General features: G+C 39.9%; 1 protein-coding gene across 3 annotated transcripts; it reads right to left on the reverse strand.

Annotated features, from left to right (window-relative positions):
• Positions 1 to 687: 687 nt before the first annotated feature.
• Positions 688 to 27,793, reverse strand: TFAP2B (transcription factor AP-2 beta). 3 transcript variants are annotated; one of them, XM_036768089.1, is made up of 7 exons: positions 27,713 to 27,793; positions 22,471 to 22,929; positions 17,323 to 17,383; positions 9,226 to 9,445; positions 7,526 to 7,644; positions 5,094 to 5,235; positions 688 to 1,116 (listed from the first exon to the last, which is right to left on the reverse strand). In XM_036768089.1, exons 1-7 carry the CDS (start codon positions 27,791 to 27,793, stop codon positions 816 to 818), a joined length of 1,383 nt encoding a protein of 460 aa, XP_036623984.1. In that variant the 3' UTR covers positions 688 to 815. The 3 variants fall into 3 exon arrangements, with proteins under 3 accessions (XP_036623984.1, XP_036623985.1, XP_036623986.1); XM_036768090.1 differs by having other exon boundaries at positions 816 to 1,116; positions 9,226 to 9,439; positions 17,284 to 17,383; positions 27,713 to 27,760; XM_036768091.1 differs by lacking the exon at positions 27,713 to 27,793 and adding an exon at positions 24,157 to 24,183 and having other exon boundaries at positions 816 to 1,116; positions 9,226 to 9,439; positions 17,284 to 17,383.

The raw sequence follows: 27,793 nt of genomic DNA on the forward strand, positions 1-27,793 counted from the left end.
GAAGTAGATGACTAAAACGCTTATTCGTCCTTGTTTTCCAGATTCCCAGGCTCTCTCCCTAGTCCCTGCCAAAGATCGCAGCGACCTCCTCTAACGCTGTTGGCTTTCCCCTTCCCAGCCCCATCAACCTCCACCGGCCCTGCTCTTCGCTAACCTTAACCATCAAAGCTATGGGAGGGGAAAAATGGTACCAGTGACTTAAAAACGAAGCGTCAAATGAAAATGAAAGGTTTTAAACACAATGCCTAAATCCCAGATACAATCATTTCATCCCGGGAGATTTTCATAATGGAGACAGGGAAGAAGGGGTGGAGAAAAAGAGAGAACGGATTGGGAATGAGGGAGGGGGAAAGTTCAAAGGGAGGAGAAAGGGAAAGAATTGTCTAAAAACAGTTCGTGCGTCTCAGCCAACCAGATTTCAAAGCACTGACACCACCAATGTTTATCCGATTTTCTTCCAATAAGTTACTGTTTTCTCATGTTTTGTCTCATGTTTATTTTTCCAAAGAAAAGAAAATCAGGTTTTTTTTTATTATCAGCATTACTAAGATCGAAAGAACCGATGTGGAAAATCCGAGAGGTTGTCTCCAAGTGTATCTTGAATAGACACCGAGAACCGGTATTGTTGCTCCGTTGTGCGCCTCTGATTTTTAAAAAGTTATTTTTCTTTCCTTTTCTTTTTTTGTTAACTTTTGTTTGTGTGTGTGTGCTCTACCTAATTCTTCCAAAGCCAATCCAATATTTTAAAGCTAAAATTAAAATGTTTCTTTTTTCTTTTTTTATTTAAAAGATTTTTCCCTTTTCCTTTAAAAAAATCATTTTCTGTGTTTTTCCTCCTTGTCTCCAGTTTTACTACCTGGTCCTTCCCCAGATGTGTGCCTGTTAGTGGTGCTGTTGTTCAAAAACATCTTGTCCATGCCTTTGAGAGCCTCTGTCAGGTAGTTCTGCAGTGCTGTGAGGGCAGCGCAGATAGCTGGAGCCCCAAAGCCGTGGGTGATGAGGCTGAAGTGGGTCAAGCAGCTCTGAATCCCGGGTTCCAAAATGGGGCTGGGCCTACTGTTTCCAATAGGTGTCCTGTCCTGGGCGAGTAGGTCTGTAAATTCTTTACACAGTTGCCTACAGGGGGAAGAACAAGAACAACAGCAAAAATGATACTTTCCATCAACATCTTCCTCCCCTCCTCCTGATCGTCACCCAAAAAGGAAAAACTCAAACAAACCCCAGACACACTTCTAGCCAAGATAGAGGCAATTTAGGTGATTCTATCACTTCTCTTTCCGATTGCTTCTGTTACTAAGCAGCTGGGGATGAAAAAGAGAGCACATAGAGGTGGAAATTCCCTAACTGGAAGGGAGAGCATTTCAACACTAAGTTTTACTTTTCTTCTATGAGTTTTCTCTATAGTTTTCAGTTTTCTGTTTGTTGGCTCTATGGGCTCCACGTCTGAACAATTGCATATCACCCTGAGACCATTTTCAAGATTTTTTTTTTAACGTAGCTCACACAAAGACTTACAACGGGAAACAACCTTCAAGGACATCTAATCCAAGTCCCTCATTTTATAGACGAAGAAACTGAGGCTGAAAAAGGTTAAGTGACAAATTGACGGTCATACAGAAACTAAATGGCAGAACTGAGTTACAGCTTGGTCCTCTTTTTACAAAACGCAACTTTCTTTCCTACTGTTCCTCGAAAGCGATAACCCCTTTGAGTTCTTGCCTGACTTCTTTCTTTCCAAGGCCACTTTCCCCAAGCTTTCTTCCCTTTCTAATCACCTTCCAGCAAAGGCAAATGACCCTTAAGCACTTAGTCCTTCATTCACAAGTCTGACTGAAGTATAATATCACTTACTGCAACTCTACAAATTGCCAAGGTTCTGGTTTGCCCCAGGCCAGTCACTGTTTATGCCAGGAGAGCAGTAAGGAATGCTGATGCCATTTTCAAAAGTTTGGAGAAAGTGGGAAAGGGGAGGATACTATTTTTATGATCTTTTATGCTTTACTTTAGGTACTAATTGGGTCTTAATAGGAAAATAAAGGATTATAGCAGTAGTTCAAAACCTGAACAATGGAAGGTAAGGAGAACAAGTGGGGAATAAGTGGATATAAAAAGAATAGCACTCAAAATATTTATTATTAGGAGAAAACATCCAGCTTGGAATTGCTGTATTCATAATTATTTATGAATTGCTTTTGTTTTAGTTTCTATAACAGGAAAAAATGAAGCAATAATCCATATCCACTAGGATATCAGCCTAAAAGAGAAGTATGTCTTATACTATGCCCTAGAGGTAAAAAAACAAAACAAAACACAAAACCCAACTTTATTGGTTGGGCAAGGGCACAGAATTCCAGAGATACCATCCCTTCAGGAGAAACAAATGTCTTCTCTTTTTAAAAGTATTTCAATGGGAAATACCCCATCTGATAGTAAAGAATCCTGAGGGTGCAGTGGGACCTATCTTCTGTATCAGAATCTCAAATCTTAGCATACTTTGTAGACTTAAATCAATATTTCACTTACATTGGGCAGGAAAGGGAGACCCAGTGCAGATTTCAGAAAGAAGGTGCTAAAATGCAATATGGCTTTTGTCTTAACAACATCTCTACTATACCCTTGTCCCTTCAGGGTGGCTGACCAGGAAAAAAATGCTTGCCTTTAGGGCATGTTCCTCTTACTTTGAAGAAGGGAAAAATGCATTAGCACTCTCCCTTTTCACTTTTCTCCTTCCATTTACCCCAATTTTCAGAGACCCTTTCTCCCATAGCTGAGTGAGAAATAAGTACAGTATTAAATCTAAGTTAATTCCCCCCCCCACTACCACCAAGGGGTGAGGCAGATCATTAGCACATAAATGCTGCATAAAAAGAGAAATCAAGGCAGCCCCCTCAGGATTGGTTCTCTTGACTTTGCCAGGGCAAAGACAAAAAAAAAAGATGTTGGGGGAGCCCAGGGACCCTACTCTGTTTCAAATGATGCCATTAAAAACATCAATTTTACTACATTAGAAAAATAATGTATTTCACAGCTTCCTGACATCCATTTCCCTTTTCAATGTTGACCCCTTTTCTGATCTCCCAGGACCTTTTTCCTTCCCTACAAAGCATCAAATTCAAGAAGTTCATGGTCTTAGGATTCCAAAAAAGAGAAGTCCCTTCCCCCAGTGAAACAGGGGAAGAGTGATTTGATAAAGAGGATGAGGAAGATGTCTACAATTTCATAGGTAATTGGCCTTTCAGAGGCAAAACTGGCCCAAAGTTGTGGGGAATCCCTGACAAGCTCTGATGAGGGAAATGGTTACAGTCTTCCCTTGAGTTCTTTTACATTACCAAAGTGCCAAAAAGGAAACTTTGAATTTGGAAGAACAAATGGTAGAGTCAAACATTTTAAATCTTCAAAGCCCAAACCGGGGTCTGTAAGCAATTAAAGTTCTGGGACATTAATATCTTTTGACCCTGCGGAAAGGGGCAATCAAATTCAAATCACGTCTAGAAAACATCTGGACAAATTTGAGCAAATGATTTTTCAGCCTTCCATATATTTCTTTAAATTACGCTGTCAACGGAGCAAACCGCGTCCTAGAGCACTAAATAAATGATCGCTGTTTGGGCCGTGCCTGCAAGATAAACGTGCGAGAACATGCAGAGCTGCACCACTGAAGGCCTAAGCCGACCATAAAACACCAAACAATATGACACAGAAGCCAAAGACAGGAGTAAATCAAATAAATAGAAAACCCACTGTAAAAGTTCAAATGAGCTATAGACCTAAATTTAGCAATAGATTTACTATTTTCCCCTCTGGAGTCGTAGTAAATTTTACAAGTCTGTGGAAGATGACAAACAGTAACGTTGGAAACATAGTAATTATAGATGGGCACATGTATAGATACACATGTATAGCATATACATATCATGCATATATCTATATGTGTTTATTTGTATGTTACAGTGTAGTATAGAGAGAATTACAGATAAAAAGGCATACAGAAACCCACATATAGAAATCTAAGGAAGACCAGGGATACAAGTAAGCACATATTCAGTCTTTCTTAAAACCCCAGCGATGCTTGGGAGATGAATTCAGGGCACTCTAAGTCAGTCGCACACATACACCCAACCCAGAGATATACATTGAAAAGGGAGAGGGATTGGGAAAGAAAGAAGGAAGGAAGGAAGGAAGGAAGGAAGGAAGGAAGGAAGGACGGAAGGAAGGAGGGACGGAAGGAAGAAAAGAAAGAAGGAAAGAAGGAAGGAAGGAAGGAAGGAACAAATGAACCAAGGAAAGAAGAGAAAGGGAAAGAATGTTAATAAAATAACCAATACTTATATATTGCTTCAGAGTTTCCAAAACACTTTCTAGAAATTATCTCATTATCTCACAACAACCCTTTGAAATAGGTACTATAGATATTTTGTGGAAAAAATCCTAGATATGGATTTGAATTCTGTGTTTTTTTTGTACTCTATAACATTGAGCAAGTCACTTATCCACTCAGGACCTCAGTTTCTGCATCTGTCAAATGAGAAGGCTGGGCTAGATAAAGGCTGAGGTCCCTCCCAGCTCTTGATCCATGATCTTACCACCACCACGAGGCTCAGAGACTATAACTGTCTTTTCCATATCTACACAGTTAGAGAGGGAGGGAGGGAAGGAAGAAAGGAAGGAAGGAAAGAAAGGAAAAAAAAGGAAACAAGGAGGGAAGGAAGGAAGAAAAAAGGAGAAAGGAAAGGAGGGAAGGAAAGAAGGAGGGAAGGAAGGAGAGAAGAAAGGCAGGAAGGAAGGAGGGAAGGAAGGAGGGAGGGAGGGAAGAAAAATAGACCCCATGGGGCTGGTACCACTATTCATTTTCACCTTGCCCCACCTTCAAACCAGCATCCCAGAGAGACAGAGAGATAGAACAGTGCGGCACAAGGCCTACATACAAAGAGGTGGAACTAGAGAGAACTTTCTGGGAGAAAATTCCTCCACTGACTGCTCTGAGATTAAGCAGGTCAAAAAGGCAGAACCTCCAGGTCCCCTATGATTTCAGCTAAAAAGGTTGAAGGGTAGGAGGCTGTGACCAGAGAAGACTGGGGAACAGTGACACTCACTTTGTAGCCAGGAGCATATTCTTTCGGGAGTGCAGATCACTGGGATCGGTGTGCTGCCGATTTAGATATTCCGAAACAGCTTTGGCGGGAAATTCAGTTTCGCAAATATACCCAAAATCCCGAGCTAAATGAACAGCTTCTCCTGAAAAAAGCAACCATAGAAGCCACAATCAACATGGGATCCTAAAGGTGCTCAAGGGGATAGAAGAAATAACCAACTTCCCCTCCCTACTCTGTAGGGACATAGGAGAGGGAAGAGGTTAGCTGTTTTTTTTTTGGGGGGGGGTGAGAGCAAATGAAAGGCTAGCACGTCTTTTCTTAAATCAAAGGGGAAAGAAGCGTTTCTGCCCCCTCCACTTCCACCCCACCCCCAGGTGAGCTTCTGAACATCTTTTCAGCCTGAGCTTGAGCCTGGTCTTGCCTAAGTAATCAGTTTCAGGGTCCCTGGTATTTTTGTCTTAAGGAGGGAGGTAATAAGTTCAGAAACTGCTTCTACAAGAGAGTTAAAAAAAAAAAACCTGACTGCCCAACCAGACTTTCCCCCAAGTTTCTTCAGACCCTTTCCCTCCCCATTTCTAAAGCATCACCAATCCTCGTTTTAAAAATCCAAGTGTCACTACATTCCTCACTCTCTCACCACACTGGAAAAACCCCAGGTGGCCAAAGATAATACATACATACGCACATACATACATGCATACATACATTCATGAAAGAAATAATTATTCCAAATTTAATTCTAATTGTCACTTCCCCTGGTAGTCAGGTTTCAGGTTTCTACCCTCCAGAGGTTTGTGTCATCAAACTCCTACTGATGTGCTTTCTACCACCAGAAGAAGACTGGGAGCTGGAGAAAACTAAAGCTCTAGTGGGGGGGGGGGGGGATTCCAGCAGCTTTTTTTGCAGCCCCTTTAGAATAAAGCATTAAAAAAAGACTCTTTAAAGCACTGCCCCAGGTGCTCTGGGGGAAGATTCATAACATGCAAAACAGATATATCTAATTCCACAACCACATTATTTTGAATGAAAGTGACTTACTTTTAAACGTCACTTAAAGGGACTATTAAAGGGAGTCCCCATAATAGACTAACAGATTAATCAACTTGAGAACCACTCACCAAGTGGTGGTATTTCAACGGACTTCCAGTTCCTCTTCACTGGGAACCTTACTTCTAAATGATAAGTTGATGCCACCTTGATTTTTTTTTCTTCTTCCCTCCCTCCCTCCTTTCCTCCCTTTCTTCCTTCCACTCTCCCTCTGTCCCTCCCTTTTTCCTTCCTTTCTTCCCTCCTTCCTTCCTTCCTTCTTTCCTTCCTTTCTTCCAACAGTGGATGTACTGAGTCATGCCTGAACTTGAATGAAGTATCTTGTTTATTCAGAATCCATAGTATTATTGAGATAGGTCCATAAATACTCTGGCAATTGTCCAGATGCAGCCTTTGGCACAGGTAACACTTTCAATGAGATGTTAAAATTCAAAGTTGCTTTCAACATCTGTGTGAGTAGTTCTTAATTATTGCAGATATGATGTCATAATAACCAAAACATCCATTTTTGTTGCATTCGTCCAAACCCCCAAATTGGTGTGACTATAAAGTAATGAGACTGAATCCACAAGGAACAGTTTAAGGCCATCAAGCTTGTTATTTTGCAATTCCAAAGCCTATATAACAAAGCATGTATTAGACTCCACAACTGCTTCCTGCTAAGACCATCTGAATGGATTTCCGATCTATCCATCCTCTGTTCACAAATTGAACTTTATATTTACTCCACTGTTTTTTGGACTGGGCAAATAGTCTTACTTATTGCACAACACAGACAGGCTATGCCAAACTAAGGAATTAATTAGAATACATATAACCATGGCTAGTGAATAAGCAGGGGATGGTTACTCATAGAGTATTATTGGCCCTTCTGCATTTTCTTCTGGATGCAGAAGGAATCGTGAATGATTAAGTTTTATTTCAAAATTAATATCCTCAAGGTCATCTGCATGTGCAGTGACAGCAGGAGTGACCTGATGATTTTTAAAGTTTCCATTTTTAAGTAAATAATAAGTTTTGTTTTGTTTTGTTTTCCCCAAATTCTAGGGCATGTTCCAAAGACGGCATGGTAACTACATCAAGTAGAAGTTACATATTGCTACATATTGAGATTCTTTCATGAGATGGAGGTCTCTTTCAGATCTAAATTCTCCGATTATTTTAGTCGAAAAGTAAACTTTCAGTCGCTTCTGTGAAAAACTGCCTGTACGCTCTGGGCCATTATTAAAGTATCTTTGCAGTCTCATCTAATCTGATGCTTGACTTATAGAGGCACAAAAATTGCAATGATTTCCAGTTAATCACGAAACATGTAAAATGTCAGCCTACAACCAAAATAGTTAAGATCAGCCAGTCTGTAAAATGAACTGCAATTCTCTGCTTACCTTCCACCAGGGAGGTGAGTAAAGTGACATTTGCGGCTTTGCGCCTGCCCGCGGGTAAATTCAAACCGATTTTTTCTAGCCTTTCTCGCAAAGATCTCCCCCCATTTTTCGATTTGGCTCTGAAATTGCAAGAATTAACATTCTGATTAACCTCAGAGTGTTCCTGAAACAAAGTTTAGACTTAGCAATCTAAAGACCACTGGAGCTTGAAGAGGTTTTAACTTGAGGTTAGCACATTTTTTTCCCTTTCCTTTTGGTTGTTTGCTGATAGTTTGCTGAGGTTTGCTTAATTTCTGCAATACAGGACATTTTAAAAATTGAGTAGTTTTCTTTTATCTGCGGAGAACAAATGATACCAGATGGGAATCATTAGTGTGTAGGTACTGATATAAGTCCAGAGAAGGTAAAACTTGCACAAGCATACAGAGACAGTTATTTTCTTTTAGAAAAGTCGCTGAAGCGGGAAATACACAGATAGTTTTTAAGGCAAAACTCCCGAGCCTTTACCTCCTACCTGTCCATTCTCTTTCCTTATAAAGTCCCATTGCCCTGTGAAAGAAGCAAGGGAGATATACCGTCCAGATAAAGTAGTGAATTTACTATAGTTAACAGATGACCAAATCAAGGAAAAGGAGAAGGGGCAGGTTTACTAGGGAATGAGGTAAGTAAATGGCAGGCTTATCATTATATTTATCTATACACATACATGTTATACATGTATGTACATGTGTTGGTTGGGTGAATGAAGGATTGAGAAATTGAAACTTTTAAAGAAATTCCTAAACTCAGTTTCTGGGGAGATCTCCACATTCCCATTGTACTTAAATTAAAGAGAACTCTCGGTAAAAGGGACAAGAAAGCCTTCACCAATAGGAAGACCATGTTATTGTGCCTAGGCATTGAGAGTCCTAGGAAATCAAATCTACCTAATTCTCCTCTCTTCTCTTCATTATGAAAGGAAATGGACAGAGCCTCCTTTGCCCCCAAGACTGTTAGTGGAAGGCTTTTTTCCTTAAATATTTCGTCTGATGATCTGACTGTGAAATAAGCCACCAGAGAAAAAGCCTCATTTGTCACCGTTGAGGGACAACGGATGTGTATCTTTAAAACTTGAGTTAAATGACATCTCCACATCCGATTTTTAGTGAGTCTCCTTGAGGTTGTTGTTCCACCTCTTTCTAAGTAGGAAGTGACCCAAGGGACGCCAGGAAGTAACTTATAGAGAGGAAACAGTTAATTTTTTTTTGGCCTAGAAAAATGCATATTGAGTTTATGCGGGAGAGTCATGGGTGAAGGTAAGAGATCAGAACAAGAAAGGCAGAGACCAAAAAACAGTCGTAGAGAAAGCGAAGAAAAAAAAATGGAGCACCCTTGCAGTGGTGCGGTATGCTTTAATTTGAGAACATTTCATTGTTCTGTGCCGTGTGTGTGTGTGTGTGTGTGTGTGTGTGTGTGTGTGTGTGTGTATGTGTGTGTGTTTGGGTGTCTGAGCACGTGTTTGCCTTGGATACACCAGTTAGGTTCTGGTACCTAGAATTCATTTCCATGTTTCCGGAAGACATCACTTAGTCTTTGCCTTTCGTGCCCCACTCCCCAACCCGAAGCAAAAATAACAGATTGTCTGCCAATTTCTTCTGTATGGTAATGGCACAAGGGGAGGTACGGGTCGTGAGAACACATTGGTTGCTGGGGAGTTTTACCTTCGCAGGACTCCGCCAAGGAGAGAAGCGTTCAGGCATTCAGGAGGGGAGAGTCGTCTTTGAACTTCCCCCACAGTCACTTTGTACTTTGAGGTTGAACTGAGGAGGGACAAACGACCAGGAACAGAACAAAACACTTCTCCTGTATTAACCGACATCCCTCCCAGGAAGCCATCTTTATTCATCATCAGAGAAGTCACAGATTTGGGAGGAACTGGAACTGGAAAAAAATAATAAAGCATGTAAGAAAGACGGCCAAGAAACTGAAATCTATCTTTGCGATATTGTGCCCATTTTAAAGGGTAACATCCCTCCCCCACCATCCTCTAGCAAACTAGGCGACGGAAGCAGAAAATTGTAGCCTTGTTTGTTGATTTGGCACAATAGCTCTAAAAGGTAAAGAGCAAATGGACAGACAACACTGTACAGAAAAGTCACCAAAATCCAAATGGACTATGATATTATTTTACATTGATTCTGCTAATTTTAGCTCCACTATGTCCTTATTCGTTAAGGAAACAGTTACTGGAGGAATCTTTCCAGGAGAGTGAAATAAAAAGGATGGACTAATTCTGTTCGAGAGAATCCACATTTGTAGCCAATTCGATTATTCTTTACTATTGTCTAAACTAGAATAAAGAGAGAAGGGACTCTGGCCATGGGGTCCATCAACTCAGGACCCTTGCACCCTTGTTACAAAACTTAGTTGTGAATTTGGGCTTGAATAAAAAGAACGTTAAAGATTCTTTAAAGTAGAGATGAAAAAAAAGGCAGCTCTAGAAACAAATAACAAATGATTTAAATTCTAAGTGAAAACAGTTCCTCTAGTGACATGAATTACGTTTAAAAATAAATCTAAATAAGTAGCTCATAATTGTTTCGAGAAGTTAGGATTTACAACAGGTGTTCCAACAGCCAATCATTTTCCTTTTTTATATTGTTAGGGGATGGCCTTCCTGAGGTTGCTTCGTGGGGCAAGAAATTGATAATAAATCCTATTCCAGGTATGGTTTATGCAGAAGTTAACACGACCTGACAGCTATTTTCCACTGCCACCTCTCCAGGCTGATTTTTTAAAAACTGTATTTTTATTTTCTTGCTTTCTAAGCAACATTGGTGGGAAGTAATGGGGAAGGGAAAGGAAGAGAAGATAAGAAGAACTTTAAGTTGCAATTATCAAACAAGCAACATAATCAGACTTCCTGCTCCCAGAACTTATATTGCCTGGTCCCTTTTTTGCATGCTGTTAAGGTGAATAGGTAGGCATCTTCTCTTAAGTGATGTCTTTAGGTAATGTTTAATTTAGGGTGACCCCAAAACTTCCAATCTAGGTGGAGAAGGGATCTTCTCCCCCTGAAATTTTGGACCTGAAGAATACCCTAACATCAACCTGCTGTTCCACATTGTCGATCTCTTTATGCCACTTGGATCTAAGAATCCTAATATGTTCTGCCATCTGACAATTTCATAATTTGTTTTACAGACTAGGTACAGCAGAACTTTGCTGTTGTTATAGCTGATTGCTCACTACCATAGAACTTCACAACCAGAACCTTGTGACAGCCTAGAATCCCCTTAAAAGACATCCCCAAATTACAAATATATTGCTTCATAAACATCTATATGGTCTCTGCTCCAGAGAGTCTACACCAATTATGAAGATGGGCTTTGAAAGTAAAAAACTAGATGTAAGAACCACACAGACTTTTCAGGGCTCTAAGTCTTAGTAAATTTAAAGGGAGTTTATTTCCTCTTTTCTCTTCTCCACTCCCACCTCCATCTCCACTAAAATTACTTCAGAGCACAGAATCCTCTATCCCAAGTGATTGTTTGAAAGAGAGACAAAAAAAGGAAAAAAAGGAAGAAAAAAAAAACGAAAAAAAAAGAGAGAGCAGATATGATTCACCAATGTTTGATTTTCTAAGTGGATTCTGAAAGGCTGTCTTCACTCCAGGGTCCCTCACCTTTCTCTCAGCAGTGAATATTTTCATCTGAGAATGGCCCAATGAAAACACTCAAAGGGTTGAAAATGAAATTTGAAATTTAAAATGACCCAAGTTAAAGTCATTCTGTTTATCTAAAGACTGTGTTAGGCATGGCCTGTCTTTCTATTCCTTCACCCAACAAACCCATCCAACTTTAATATACTTCTATTTGGACAGCAGCACCCATTTTGATACATCAGAGAGACACATGGCCTGTGAATTTCCCAAGGCAACATAAGCAAGTGCTCTAGAACACTTGAAAAGTGCATTAGATAAGCCTGGAAGAAATATTCAACCTTACAATTTATCAGCCTCATTTTCTCTGCCCTTTGGTACACTCAATATTTTTGAAAATTTTGAATACAACTTTTGAAATTTCCAAACTTAACATGTAACAAATAAGTGGGACAAAGCTTTACTTTTGGCCCAACGCAATCTTCCATTGTCTTCAATTGAAATAACATTGGAAAAATGTGGGCTCTTAATAGCCCACCTCCTCTGTTATGGCAGTTCTTCCCCCACCCCAAGGTCATGTCTTGCTTTCCACAGGCCATGAAATAAAATCCACTGGGACATCTTAAAATCCCCTGAGACATATGATATTATCACATTTGGGAAGTTCCAGAGACACAGTCTCTTAAAAAACCACAGCTCTGGAGACATTTATAACCTTCCCTCTAATTTAGCTATTGTTAATTACCTGATTTACCTGACAAGAGCCAGTTCCTTTGGGGAATATATTTCACTGCCTCCCACGTGTGCACAAGAAGGTATGTGTGCATCTATGCATATATATTAGCATTTAAATACTACTGATCTAATCAGCCATCGAAAGTGCCTAATGAATGGAGTGGCTTCATTTGCGAAGAAACATGTTTGTATATATGTATGCATGTATGTATGTATGTACATTTTATTGTGTATTTGTTTTTTTGTTCTGCTTGTAGTTTCTAATTTGTTTCAAGTGTCAAAATAATTTCCTCTAACCCTCACACATAGCCCCAAACTTCTTTCCCGATTTTAACCCTTTCTGTTGAATTTGACTCCTCTCCCATTTCCCTAGAGCATTCTTTCCTTTTCCAAACTCTCTGCTCCATTATCACCTGTCTGCACTCCACCCCACTTTGCTTGAGCCTGATTAACCTAATATTTTATTCTCTTTGTCTTTTTCCTTCCGTTTCCCCTCAGCTTATCAATAAACCGACAGAGCAACAGTGCCCGGTTGATTTGTTAGTAATTATGAGCATACTGTTCTAGCGCACGAATCTCTAGATGAGTGAGATAGGTTTAAAGCGACAGCAGGAAATGGTAAAGAAATGGAGCATAGCAAAACTCAGCGTGAAGCTTTCAATTCTTTACATGTTTACAATTTTCTGTGCATACATTAAAGCTGAGTGGTTCCTCCGCCCCACCCCCACCCCTCACCCCCGCCCCTAGTTCTCTATTGGGTTGCACAGGCAACTTCGAGATTAAAAAAATACAAAAACTCATTTAATCTAACTCTTTCTCTCCACATAAGAAGGGGGTGGGGAGAAACGTTCATTAAACAATCAATATTTCATTACAGTGACTAAAGCTTTATTTAAGGAGGGGGAGATCAAAGTAAAATATTACTTTAATGATCTGCATAAAACATTTTTAATATTGTAACTGTTACTTTCCATACGCTTAGCACAGTGCCTGGCACATAGTGAGCGCTTAATAAATGTTTGTTGATTGATTAGAATCTCTACTTTGGGTTCCTCTGGCTGACTGAGAAGTCTGAATTCATTCTAATTGTTCCTTGTATTCATTTAATACTGGAGGTGGTGGGAGTAAGGTGCATTAGAACGGAATATTGTAAGGCCCCCCTGGCAAGAGAAAAGTCACCTGAAAGAAGTCTTCGCTATTAAAAATCAAATGGACATGGCTCTTTGGAGGTCTTCCAAAGATGAAGCCCCTCTCTGAAATGGTTACTCAGATCCTAGTTCCCTCCTTTCCTTACCCCTGCACCACTTTCTATTCCTCCCTAGGGCAAAATTGTATTCTGCTGCGATGGTACTTGAGAGAATCTTTGCCCAAAGGGGACAGCTTACTTTCGGGGGAAAATCAGGTTCCCAGAAGGAAACCTGATGCAAAAGTCACGTTTCACACTACAGGTATCTATAATTTTATTACTTGGGTGGTTGTAATACGATATTTTTTTGCACTGCGAATGTGGTTATTGCGGTTCATTTTAGCGGTGGAAAAAAACTAGGGGGCTGGGATATGTGTGGTATCTTTCGAAGTGATTGGACACTTGCAAAAGCATCGACGAACTCCTGGCGCTTTCACCTTTATGTAAAATAGTTTCCCATAATTATGTAAAAAATATCTTAGGCTTCTTTAGTGCTTTACATTTTGCAAATCACTTTCACACTATACCTCTTTTGCTGTCTGCCACACAACCCTGTGAGGCAAGCAGGGAAAACGAAACTTGATCCCTTACTCTAGAAAAAACACAACTTTAGAGAGTATTAAGTGACTTGCCCAAGGTCATACAACTAATCAGAGGATTGGAACGTAGGTCTTCATCGTTATAATCCCAATTCAATGCGCTTTTACCACACTTTTTTTTTCTGCTAAAGAAATAGGCACAACAAAAATTTTATGGTGGGGAGCGGGGAGGAATTGTGGATGCTTTTCAGCGAGAAAAATGAAGAGAAAGGTTGAAAAGAAACCAAGAAAATAAAAACCGAAACGGGTAGGTGACTATGAACATTGCAGCAATATATGAACTTTGGACTTAAACCAGGTCAGAATTTCCAGGGTGTAATATGACATGTTTATGTGGTCTGTGGTGTCAAACAAATTTTCTTTTTGGGTTCCGAATACTGATAGTATTTTAAAAGGAGAGTTGAGCTTTTTGGGAACGTATTATGATAATGGCGATTATTTCCATAAGCAAGGCTCCCCCCACCTTCCTGATCTTAATGGAACTAAGAGTTAAGAATGATTTTTTAATGTCTCGTTGGATTTTTAGACTGTTAATGTACCGCATCCTTCTCATTATTACTTTATTGATTGCTCATTGACCAGCCCCCTTCAAATCGTATTAACCACCCTCTGCCAGTTTAGATTAGGAGAGTTTAAAAAGCACCTTTCATTACTGCCCCCCCACCCCCACCCCACAATGGAGTTCAGACTTGGCAGCTTAATGTTAGCTCTAATGGGGCAGCTCAGAGATGAGGGGCCACGGTCCCTGCCTATTGCATTAATAGCTCAAAGGGGGCTAATACAGAAAATTAGCCTTAAACGAGCTCTGGAGATCTTCAAATGAAAGAGCCATTTATCACGCTGGCTACCTTCACTCCACTCGTTTGCTCTCTCTACTGGGAACAACTCATTTCCTCTTAACTAAATTACTTCAGAAATGTCAACTAAGCCCAGATAGGAAACATAACAAGAGAGAAAGCCTAGAATCTATGGTAGGACATCAACAGAAATGATAGATTGGATAGGTTAATTTTTCCCCCAAAAGGTTTTTTTTTTTTAAATTACCATTATTCTAGGAAGAAAGAATGTGTGCAAAATACCCAGGTTCATTAGGGCCTAATCTCCTGTGATTTCTTAAATATAGAATCCTAGAAGACACCCAGTCATGGATAAGCTCTTTTCCTTCTGTTTGATGGGCTAAACTATTTGTGGAAACCTCCAAAAGTCTATTAGAAAATACATTAAACAACTCTGTCCCCTGCCATTTATTGAAATTTAGTCTACCCAATTCAGGAGCCCACCTTTCTCACCCTCTGGTGGACACATTCCTGTTAAAGGTTATGGTATGGAGAGTCAGAGATGTGGGGGAGAAGAAAGGAGTGGAGGAAGAATGGAGTGAAGAGTAATAAAATCTTAAACTGAGTGTTAAGTGGTTGTTTAATTCTTTTACTGTGAATGTAAGATAAAAAAAAACCCTTGGCTTTTTTTAATGGGATCGTCTCTGCACTTAGTATGATACAGTATTTATTAAATAATATGAACAATAGACTTGACAGCAATGAATGTGCACTTTTCCACAAATAAATTTAAAATTTAAGTTTTGGAATGTAATATAATGTCAGAAAGTTAAGCACAAAACTTTTTAGTATAAAAATGGTGCCGGTTTAAAAGACCCAGCAACTTTAAAGCAATATTTTAAAAGGTAGCCTTAATTCTCCCTATTAAGACATTCACATTTACACACATACTTTATTGATGTATACATACACATATAGATGAAAACACAGTATCTTGTGACATATAAATATACATATATATAGCTTTTGCTACATTCAACTGTAAACTTTAATTCTAAATATTTTCAAAGACTGTATATTATTACCATTTCTTATTTTTCATGTTTTATATGCCCTTCCTAGATTCCACATACTATAACTATGCTAGAGTAATGCCAAACGTGCCTGTAGCCAAAGTACATAGAAAGTGTTCTTTCTTTACACACACACACATATCCTACCCCAAATCAAACAAGTCTATGGGAAAAATTGTACCCTTACAACCATGGATATGAGTTTAAAATGAGGAAAACTCCCTCCACAAATCACTTAGCAATTAACCAAAGGGAAAACCCAAGAGACAATGATGTAGATTCGCTGTCAAAGAAGAGGGTATGCTTTACAAAAACTGCAGCATCCCAAGTCAAAGCATTCAGGCTGAAAAACATGCAGACTTAAAAGCAAGTCAGCCAAAAGAAAACCTAAGTAACTAAATGGGGGCAAGAAGCAAGATTTAACCAGCACTTCACGTAAACAGTTTTCTACCCAATTCTGATATTCAGTATCAAGATTCTAAAACCAAATGCCAACATGTCCTCATTCCAACATTTCCTCATTTCATTCTAGAGCAGTTGTTTTTCCCCAAAGCTAAGAGATATGTTATCTCTGCCATCCTAAAAGAAAAAGAAAATTTGGAATACATCACCTCATCTTGAATCTGTATCCCACAACCCTTTGAATGTTCTGGCCTTTTGGAACATTTTATGGCTTCCCAGAGAATCCTTTCTTGTAAAGACTCTGAATTTCATTTGGATCAAATGAATACTAAACTACTGAGACCAGGCGTTGTTGACATTAAGCGTAAGTATAGACATTCTCCAGGCACTGCTAAAGAACATCCTACAGTATTTAACACTGTATCCTGGAATAGCAGTCCTTTTGATAATTAAAGATCTCACTGTTTACACATTTGGATTTCTAAATTTGTGGTGTGTGAGTGGCATTAGAATATTTCTGCAGCACACTAATCGTCATGCATTCTCCCGGCGACTGTCAGAGGAGAGCAGAGGAGAGGAGAGGAAAGGAGACAGAAAGAGAGAGAGAGAAAGAGAGAGAGAGAGAGAGAGAGAGAGAGAGAGAGAGAGAGAGAGAGAGCAAGCAGCTGCAATACGCCCGAAATGAGTTATTGTAATTACATTTAATTAGTTTAATTAGTTAATTATTTTGCTTACAGCTGTACGAGAGACTGCAAACATTTGTTAATATCACATGCCCTTTAACAGTATGGGGTGATTCTGCAGTCACATTAAATCATATATGCATATGTATGTATAAAAGATTTTAAAATGTGCATTGACTGCTTTCTGGGATATGTGTGTTTAGCAAACATATTTGGCACAATAGGAAAATAATAACCCATAATGGAATCTTCACCTCCCTAAAATTCTAAGTTGAGATAAAAAATTACAAAAGAGTAAAAACAGAAAATATAAGCAACTTCGGCATTGCCTCTGCAAAATCCAGTTACTGCATATTTTTCAAATAAGGATTTCCTACCTAGTCACAATCCTGATCATGAGCTCAATTGCCAAGAACACATTTGAGGTCCTTTTAATTCTCTTTAGATGAATATATGACCAGGAAAATGGCAACGGTATCTCTTCCTTCCCTCTCCCTTTCTCTCCCTTCCCTCGCTTCTAACTTCTCCCTCATCCAACCCAACTCCCACTTCCGCACAGTCAGTCAAGTCAATCAGTAGGGCCATATCATTGTGGACATAGATTTATGCCTCATAGGATAAAGAATTTTCTCAAAGTGAAAACATATTATAAAGTCATTAATACACAATAAAACTTGGTCTGCTTTGGGGAGATAATCCATACCTTTTTTAATGACAGACTGGTCCAATAGATTCATGCCGCTGTTATTGGCATCTTCAACTGACTGTGAATATAAAAACATCACTATTCAAATTGACTGGATATTAAAGAATCACACACATAAATCATGTCATTCCAAACTGGAGTTTCTGTTATTTCCATTTATATTAATTCACAAAGGGAGGTGGTTTATTATTATTATTATTACCCCCAAATTCACATGGAAATGAAATTCACCCAAATGATACAATCTTGCAGTGGAAGAAGAAAAAAGGTGAGAACCATCTGGGGTGCAATATTGAGTTTTGTTATCATATAACACATAGATAATCCATAGATGTTTTTGCATCCAATAAACCTTTATATCATTTGCTTTTAAGGATTACAGCAATTTGACAACAGCTGTAAGATCTATATGATTTTAAGAAGATGATAAAGGACCATTTTTCTTTTTTACTTTTATCCCCCTGCATCTTAATAACTCAAGGACAATTTCTTTTTTATACATAATAGTTTACATTATGGGATTTTAATTAAAGTCTGAGCAATTTGGAGTGGAATGCAAACAGAAACACATAGGAACACGTTTGTAAGCAAACAGGACCTCACAACTATTGTAGTTAGTACATGTTCTCTGTGCATGTGTGAGCGTCTCATTGCACAATGAGAAAAATATGAGCCTGAATAATTTACTTGCTTTATTCCCAACAAGGATGTTCTTTCTCCAGCAAGGGGCACACCTGTTAGAAAGGTGTTCATTGTAGATGACATAATCCAACAGCTCTCTTCCTCCCTATCCCCAAATAAAACCTTAAATAAGCCAAGCTCAAGTAATTACAAATAAGAGTATCCTATCTTACCTATAAAATTTTTTCAGAGAATCAAGGTTAGATACAACTATTTGCAACATATTTCTATGGAAAATTGCTTATTGGGGAGTTCATTTGTCAATTTTGATCCTAGTACAAATATGGTTACAGAAATATCACCCTTGAATGTAGTGTGCACTTAAAAAATGTTTCTTATATTAACTGAATGGAATATGAACATTGTCATTTATATGATCACCTGAATACAGATATAACCTTTGAATTTGATTTTCTATAGGAGGAACCCCTAAATGTATTTCTTAAACTAACATATTTTGCCTGGTCCCTGACTTCTCCTGTTTTGGCCCAGTTTCCCCAGTCTCCCTTAGAGTGCTGTAAGTAGAAAGCAAAATACTTTAAGAGTAAGATTATATATTTCAAAAGCACTTCTGTGTCACCAGGGAACTATATATATGTGTGTATACACACACACACACACACACACACACACACACACACACACATATATATATATATATATATGTATATGAAGCTCCGTCCCTTTCTCCTGCAATTTCTAACATGTGTGTGTATGTGTGTTCTTAATACAGATAAAAAAGAGTATGTGTGTGTGTGCAGTCAGAAAGCCACTTAAAAATAATCTAAACAAATGGTGTGGCATTATGTGAATAAGGTGGCTTTGTAAAAAGCCACTTTTCTGTCATAGCAAAAACGAGCAAAGTTGGTCTCCTTAGAAAACAAATTCTAGTGTTACAATTACTACATCATCACTTTCCCTTTCTTATGAAATATAAATTGATTTTAATCCTTCTAGTGATACATACATACATGATATATCTATATACGTCTGTGAGGAGATTCATAAATGGAAAGAAACACATTTCTGGGTGCAACGATGCACATACATATATCTGCAGATCTATACATATGTGTGTATATTTATATGCATATATGTGTCTTATATATACATATATATTACGCTTCATCAGCAACGTGGGTTAGTTGTTGTAGTTAATGAGAAGACTCTTGTCTGATTTTCTATCTAATTACGGCCGCCTGCTGGGTTTTTGTACAGGATATTCACGCAGCATGCTGGCACTTAATAGTCACAGAGAGGATCGTAAAGATTTAATTAGGACTGCATGCGGAAACGTGGAAAAACAACTCAGACTTTTAATTACTAGACTTCTTTAGTTAAAAGTGATACCAGGGGTTGCTTTAAGAGACTAGGATCCTTTCTATCCAGCCCTACCCCCACTCCACCTCCAAGTTAACTTCCTCCTATGCTTAGGTAGTAGTGGAGAGGAGAGAGACAGGGATGGGAAAATATGAGTTGCCTACAAAATCAACAAATCTAAAAAAGGTTCTCTCTCTCTCTCTCCCTTTCTCTCTCTCTCTCTCTCTCTCTCTCTCTCTCTCTCTCTCTCTCTCACACACACACACACACACACACAGAATGAGTGAAATGTAGCATACACAGAACCCAAACAACGATTTGCTGGTTTAATAGCCCCTGAGAGTAAATTGAAATAGATATTGACAGGGTTTTATAGTTGCATTTAAAAAAAATATTAGAAGCATTTGGTTAATTAGCTCCCCTCCCCCAGTCTGGGCGGTTGCCCTTCGTGTGAGTCAATGTGTCTTTTCACTAAAACAGTCCCATGCTTCCACCAGGTATGAAAGCTGGGAGAGGCGGGAATGGCAAGTTCTTGTCTTCATTTTTGTGTCTATCGCAGAAGACAGATCTGTGAACAATGAATGATCCGATTTTCCGTTGCGTTTTTCCCCAGCTAAGGCAGATACTCAGCCTCTGGGCTAAGGCCCTGACCTTACAGACCCTGTAATTAACCCTTTTTCAAAAAGAACAAACGCCTACACCCTAATTTCTCGGTGGTAGCTGGTTATTGGAAGGACACACATACGTATAGGAATACGGGCAAAATTCCATTCACAGCTGCTTAATAGGATCTTGAACCATTCGCTAGAGAAGCATTAGGTTTGTTCACCTATAGCAACTATGTTCTGCCCTCCCTTAGTTTTGCTCTCCTTTCCTTTGGTCTCTGTCAACCGAACGGCCTCTTCCTTCCATCCACTTATAACACACCTTAGGAAACCAAAGTCATGACAGCTGAGTAAGTGAAACCATTTTCCCTTGCCATCCTCTCACTTCTAAAAGGGGGTGGGAGTGGCAGAGGGTGGGAATTTGGGGCGGAGGGAGGCAACAGAGAGTGGGAAGAAGGAGGGGGTGAATCCTTTATGGAGCAAATCGTTTCAGAGTACTGGTGCGTCTCCGGCTAGCTGTGGAAAACAGTTCCCCTGAGCTGTTCTGCAACGTGAAAACTCTTCATTTAAAATCCTCGAGGAGCTGGGAGAGAGTCAAAATGGGGACGGAAATCACCCCTAAATTCTATAAGCATCCAGACACCTCGAAGGAAGGAGCTTTTCCTTTGACAAAGTGCTTGTCTCCAAGTGGAACACTCAGCTTTGCTTCGATTTGCGAACTTTGATACCGTTTCCCCAAGCAATTCTACCAAACCTGACTCTAACATCCCACGAATTCGTTCAAAGAGTCAAATTTACATACTATTCTGACCAAGACAAAAGGAAAAACAAAACAAACAACAAAACTAATCTCTCAACCCACCCCAATCCTCAGACAAAAACGATGGAATGAAAGTAGCTGGAAGATCTTAAACTATTCCATAGAAATATTAATAATACAACTTAAGTACAACATTCCTTTCCGTGGCACAGATTGTGATAGTAACTATTATCAACATCAGTAATAAATTGGTATACATTCATTATTCAACACTTCGAACTTTATTCTCTCAGAAAGATTAATTTTAAAAATAGTTTGCTTTACATGACATGTTGGCTGATTCATTATAAAATTAAATATATCCTCTATTCTAACACGCTTAATGTAAGTGGAAACATATAGTCAAACTAGGTTAAATCAGTAAAACTATATGATTCTTTTCTACCGACAAATTCTTTTAGACATAACAATCTGGAAATCTGTACCTTCTTCACGAATAATATACAAACAACTGTGAAATTCCTTTAAAAAAAACCACCCACTAAACTCAATAGTGTGGACCACACATATAGCCTTAGATGACGTCCCAACACACTAAGTGTTTAAAGATATACGGGTTAAACAAGATGAGAGAAAACCATTTCACCCTCTTTTTAATTTCATTTGTCCTGAGGAGTTTTAATAAAAGTATGCATTCTATATAAAACTAAGCTTAAGTGTCTTAAGTTCTAAAGTGCCAATTAAATATAGGACAAGTTCATCTTATCCTGAGACATTTTAAATTAGGGAAAACAGAGTCCCGAGTAGAATACCCCAGATTGTTTATAATGCATCACTTCTTGCCTGTTTCTTTGTTTGGTTTCACAAATTAATCTCCACAAACCCAGACCCTATTGTGTAGGTTTGCAGATGGGAGAGAAATTGTTCTGAGGCTTTGTTTTAAACACTAAAACACGTGATGCCTTTTCACATGAGGGAAATGAGATGGGGTGGGGTGTATTGGTCCTAGAGGTTGGAAATAGTGCTTGGAAAACTGTTGGTACATTTAAAAAAAAGAGAGAGAATAAAAGACAGCCCACGTGCTATCCATGACTCCCCCAAATGAACTGACACTTTCTGGCCCTCCCATGATGCCTTAAATATTTGCTTGCCCACCCTGCTCTCTTCCCCACAAAGTGGTCTTTAATTTGTCATTTCGAATTACCTGTAAGAGTCACTCTGTACCCTACAACATAGGAGAATCCCGGCTTGGACATAGGTGGACTTTTCACAAGACTCCCTAAGATGTGTTTGTCATCAAAGCAGCTTTGACTGCGCTCTAAAGATAGATATCAGTTAGAGGAAAGTCTCTCATCATCTTCCACTCCGGAGGTCTGGTTTTTTTACTTCTTAATTTTAGTGGGAAAGTAATTTGTTTCTGGGTGTGTTTGGGAGAAAGACTGTCATTCTCTGTTCAAAGCACTATAGAAATACGCAGAAAGGGAGTGTTGAGGGAGAAAAAAAAATCTTTCTCGGTTTTGGACACTATATCTTAAAAGACAATCTTCCCTATGTCTAATTTCTGAAGACTTTTGGTGTCCATAACTGAACCCCCAGAATTTACCACTTCTATATTATAGGCCTCTGTGTATAACTTTTTTTTCTATAAAGATTCCAAACTCAGCACCTCGGCAAAAGTGATGGAGATGGAGCAAACTCGCGCCTCTTCCTCCTTCAGCCCTGCCCGTCTTTCCTGCCTAGGCACCCTCCCACCTTCCCCTCCCATCAGACTCTTCTTACCTGAACGTCTTCCATTCCAGGGTGTCCGATGCCATGCAAGGAGAGACTGTCCCCCATGCCGGAGTCCAGTCCGTGGTGGGCCGAGTGTAACAGCACATCAGGCCGCCTGACTGAGTGGTAGTCCCTTCTAGGGTCGAGTCCCGAGAGCTGAGGCAAGGCGGCCCGAGGCTGTGGCAGGAGAGAGCCGGCTTCTGACCCCACTTCTTGCCTCTGCCTCTGGCCCCAAGGATGCTGCTGGGGTTGGTGCAAGGGATTCAGGGAGTAGGGATCATTAACGTGGGAGTAAGGGTCCTGGCTCTGGTGATAGGGAAGCGGCTGGTAGGGGGGTGGGAAATAGGGCGGCTGGAAATCCGAGGACGGAGTGTGAGACAACGGAGGGGCGCTTGAATAGGGTCCCTGGGACACTGAACCCAACTGGGACAGCCTAGAACTGTGGCTGGGGACTCCATCATGCCGGTCCTGAAAGTAAAAAAAACAAACAAAAATACAGACAACAAACGGAGAAAACCTGATTAAATATACTAATCACAAAAGAGAAAGGCTGAAAGAAAATAAATCAAAGCCAGAAACTTAGACCCAAAGTTCACTCAAATTGCACAAACATGTTCAAAATTTCCTAAAGGCAAAGCACTGAGGGAGAGAAAAGAAAAATGAGAAGGAAAGGGGGATGGGGTGGGGGGACGTGGAGATGGTGGTGGAAAAGGGACCAAAACAAAACCCAACATGTGAGCCTCCGAGTAGCAAACCAAGGAAGGAGAATGAGAAGGAGTGGTGGTAGGGGTGGAGAAGGGGAAGCTACTAAATGCCATAATTAAAAATGTAGGAGTGCTATATATGGTATGTGCTCTCTGCAAGGTTTTGAATCATTTCTCCTAACTGTTAAAGGAGCCCAAAGCATGACAAAATAGAATATGAGACGTATATACATTCCGGCTCACCTTCTGTTTAAAATCTCCAACTTAGTCCCTCATTGGAAGTTCAGTCCTAATGACAAGTCACTTACAATAGAACACAATAATGCTATATTCGCATACTAAAAAGGAACTGATCGGATTCTCTACTCTCCCCTCCCCGGATGGAATTAAACAACTTAAATAGTGTCTGATTTAAATTGATTCCCTTTGAAATAATATCTCCAACCAGTGTTAAATTAAGTTGAACTGTGGTTTCTAGGAGTAATCCTAAGACCGCTTTTCCATTTCAAACACTATTATACTCTATGGTGTGAAAATGGAGGACTTGGAGTTGGGAAGGGGTGGGGGTTGGGGGGTGCAGTCCAACACAGCTTAGCGTGGGTCATAAACTAAACAGAAAGACCAGGGAAAAGAGGGAATTAGTAAATCTAACTTTCTTCTGTAAATATGCCACGCTAAAGTAAACCAGTTTTCCTTTGTAGAAACAGTAGTTCAAATCTCTGACAGCAATGGCAAAAAAGTTTTTTCTCCCCTGCCCCCCCCCACCCCAGCTGACTTGTCCAGCTCAAACCAAGAACACACAATGCGAAAGAGAGAAGCAGCTGCAGCCTCCTCCAATTATTGTGCTAAATTACCAAGCCAAAGGCGAGAGAGAGAGAGAGAGAGAGAGAGAGAGAGAGAGAGAGAGAGAGAGAGAGAGAGAATATGAGAGAGAGAGAGAGAGAGGAATGAGAGAGCATGCAATTCTTGTACAACGTGGATCCGAACTCACCATGGCTGAATAGGTGTGGACTAACATCTGGAAAAAAAAGTCTGGTTACTGCTAAAAATAAAACAATGATAAAAAAAATCAAGGAGAACGGCAGAGAAACGTTCTGGACACAGGAGCAGAGCTTGAGGTATTTCCAGGACTATCCATCAAAAAGTCACCCCCGAAATCAGACTGGCAGTGTATAGCACACACAGAGAGATCTGCTAATCTATCTCTCTTTCTATTTTTCTCTTTTTTTCTCCTTCTTTGGGTTTCCAGATACAATCCTCTTCCACCCAAAGCTAGGCTCAGACTGCTTCGGTGCCCCTTCCTCCCTCCGCTTGCCTACACCGCCTCATAATAATTGATATTCATGACTATTAATATTACACGACTACTTTAAAGGGAGAATGGAGGACAAATGGAGCGTGAAGCTGCAGCTAGCTCGAGAGCTCCCCTACTATTGTAAATGACGTTCATTCAGTGGAGAATTACTAGATGTAATCAGACGAGGGGGGCTGGCAAAAGCAGAGTTGGGGAAAAAGTTTAGCAGGGAAGAAGCATAACTTCAATTAACTGAGCCGAGGAGATGTGTAAACCAGACACTGCTTATTTGGAACAAGGAAGTCGGAGAGAGCAGCGCTAGAGGCGAAAAACAAAAACAAAAACAAAAACATATTTCCTTCTTTTACATTTAATTATACATTCCTAATACCAGAAATTGATTGCCCTTGGTGCTTTGTAATGATTTAAAAAAATAAAACGCCCTTCCCAATCCTTTCTAAAAAAAAAAATTAACCGCTTTAATTTGTCTGTTTACAGTGGATATTAAGGATTTCTGCTAAACGTTGGACATTACATTTATTTGCTAAATTAAAGAGGAGTGGAGAAAAGTGTGTAGTTGTCTTTCATTTCATTCCCATGCTCTTGAAGGCTGAGAAAGCCCCACATTTTCACCCAGATTTTAAATTTATGCAATGATTTTGAAAGGATACTAAATTTATCCTTTCGAGGCAAAGCCAGGGGCAACATAAAACCTTTTTGGATGTTTCAGGAACCCGTTCAACTGGCCTGACTGCCATTTCTGTTAAAGTTCAACCTTCCTTTCTTCTTAAATAGGCTCATTCCAGAACTGAGGTTGTTCTCTTGTTTTCTGAGCAGAGAATTTAGACAGACAGAGGAATACCTGTATCTCTCTCTGTCTCTCTCTCTCTCTCTTTCTCTCTCTCTCTCTCTCTCTCTCTCTCTCTCTCTCTCTCTCTCTCACACACACACACACACACACACACATACACACACACACTCCCTGCTTCTCTCTCTCTCACACACACACAATACATGCATGGTAGTTGTCCATTCCTGCCTTATATTCGAAGGAAGGATATTTTAATCTCTGTTTTTAAAACTCAGAGAGACGTTTGATTTGAGGTTTATACAAAGGTATTTACACTAACCCAACCCCCTCCTATAACAGATATACACATATATGCACACATGTATATATGTTCATATATGTGTGCATATATACATGTATGTATAAAATCTTTTTGACTATTTGGCTCTCAGCTCTGTCCTGCTAAAGACAGAAAAAAGAGGTACATTTGACGGAAACACAACTTTTGAAGAGCCATTGCTCCTAGTCATGGTAGCTACATGACTGGAAAAAAGAAAAGAAGAAAAAACTGGGAACAACCTTCTAGAAAAGACCTCGGCAATATAATCCATAGTTCTCTGTTCTTCTCTTTTTACCTCTTTCCTTCCCCCGTTACCCCTCCCTTTCACTCTTAAAAATTTAGGTGCTGGTTGCCTGTGAGCTGGAGCAGGACTAGGTATTTTTCAACTTCTGCACCAGGGAGAGACAAGGGCTCAGCCTATGGGACGTGGGCAAGGGAAAATGTTGCTTGTCAGGACCTACCCTTCCACTCTTAGGAATGGAACAGAGAAATGGTCAAAAGCGGAGAAAACTCGGTTAGCTCCATCAATACTAATTCTGCCTCTGTCGGATTTTGCCCGTGTTCAGTTGATAATTAGCCTGACGGGAGCTTTTGTGAGTTGAATCATTCCTAGTATCTGGAAGGCGGCTTCCCGCCGGGCTTACAGAAGTCGTCCCAGGGCTGGCGGAATCGTATTTTCTTTCCGTCCCCCACCCCCACCCCCTCGCTGCTTATGGGAAGCTTTGATGGCCTTTGTACTTTAGATCACGATCACTTAAGTTTATTAAATGCTTCCTGACGATCGCGCAGGCTTGCCAAAGAGATCCCCTTCTCTCCCCTTTGCCTTCTAACTTTCCCGCTTTGCTTCTACTCTTCCCTTTTGTGCCTCCAGTCCCTCTTATCAATCTCTTCAGTCTCCCCTTTTCTCTTTCTTCTAACCCAACCTTTCTTTTTCTTCTATATACTTGATTCTTTCCCCTTTTTCCAAGGGCTTTCCAAACGGGAAAATTCTCAGCGGATTCTTAGCGGATCACTAAAATCAACTTCTTGTATTACCCTTGTGCCGGTTCAGAGAGCAGCAATTTCCCTCCGTTCACCGCAAGGATTCGATCCTTCTTCTTCCCTTCAAAGTTCCTTAATCGCCTATCCCGGGTTTCGCACTAGCTCCACAATCGATAATAAATATAATCTGTTTTGGGTCAGGAATTAAGGGATCTCAGGGATCTCAGCTGAACCCCACCGCTCCTTTCCTAGAAGGTTGGTTGGATAGAGTTTCCCTGCAAAAAGCGCTTTAAGTGAAAACTAACTACTCTGGTGGGGCTAGGGGTGGGGAAGATAGAGGCATCACTTTTTATTTTGCGCCCCCCCCCTCCTTTTTGTTATTTTGTTTCTCAACTTTTTCGTTCCGATGAAAGGTTGTTGGCTTCAGCTACGGGGAGAAAGCATTGCGTATGGGAAGAAAATATGATTCCCTCAAAGGGAAAATAAAGGAGTAAGTTCTTACTATTGGCGATGCAAAATGTAAAGCCTGGGGAAAACACCAAATAAAAAATTGACTTCTATTGAAACTTGCCTGGCTGCCTGATCTATTTCTTTCTTTATCTATTTCTGTCTATCTACTTACCTATCTATCCATCCACCTACCTACCTACCTACTTATCTTCTTCAATCTCTCTATCTCGTTATAAAATGTCTTTCCTCTTCATCCATGTCTTTCAGAAATACTTTTAAAAATGAAAATTAAAAATCTCAGTGCCATTCGAATGAGGCTCAAAATTAAAACAATTTCCATCATTCTCTGGCACAAAGCATAGAGAGCCTTCCTTTACCAGCGTTCTCTGACATTCCGTCTATATTCAGTCACACTAGATTCCACCCTAGAGCCCCCAAATATTTAGGGTTTTTTAAACAAGAAGAAAATAAAAAGGCGTCTCCTACACTTAATCTTCCCCATTCCAACATTACAAGTCTCTCCTCCAACGGTTAAAGTCTCCCCAAGCAAGCATTGCCAAAAGTTTAGGGACTTGGGGGAAACCAAACAGATATCTGCAAGTAAATCTCTGTTCAAATTTATCTTTTTGGCTTCCAAGAATTTCTAATTCTGTATCTATAGATATAAGATGTATATAAGGATGCCTGCTTACCTCATAGATGTCTTCGTACTTGACGTTTTCAACCAGTTTCCAGAGCATGATGGCAGCCTGTTCTCTAGGAGGTGAGTGCAT

Source organism: Trichosurus vulpecula, chromosome 7 (assembly GCF_011100635.1).
Source record: "Trichosurus vulpecula isolate mTriVul1 chromosome 7, mTriVul1.pri, whole genome shotgun sequence".
Taxonomy (NCBI): domain Eukaryota; kingdom Metazoa; phylum Chordata; class Mammalia; order Diprotodontia; family Phalangeridae; genus Trichosurus; species Trichosurus vulpecula.

Coding starts and splice junctions, on each gene's coding strand:
- TFAP2B (XM_036768089.1), bottom strand. CDS start 27,793: ATGCACTCACCTCCTAGAGAACAGGCTGCCATCATGCTCTGGAAACTG. Junction 17,384..22,470: donor CTGGAATGGAAGACGTTCAG/GTAAGAAGAGTC, acceptor TTATATTCACAG/TCAGTTGAAGATGCCAATAA. Junction 1,117..5,093: donor AATATGCTCCTGGCTACAAA/GTGAGTGTCACT, acceptor TTCCCCCTGTAG/GCAACTGTGTAAAGAATTTA.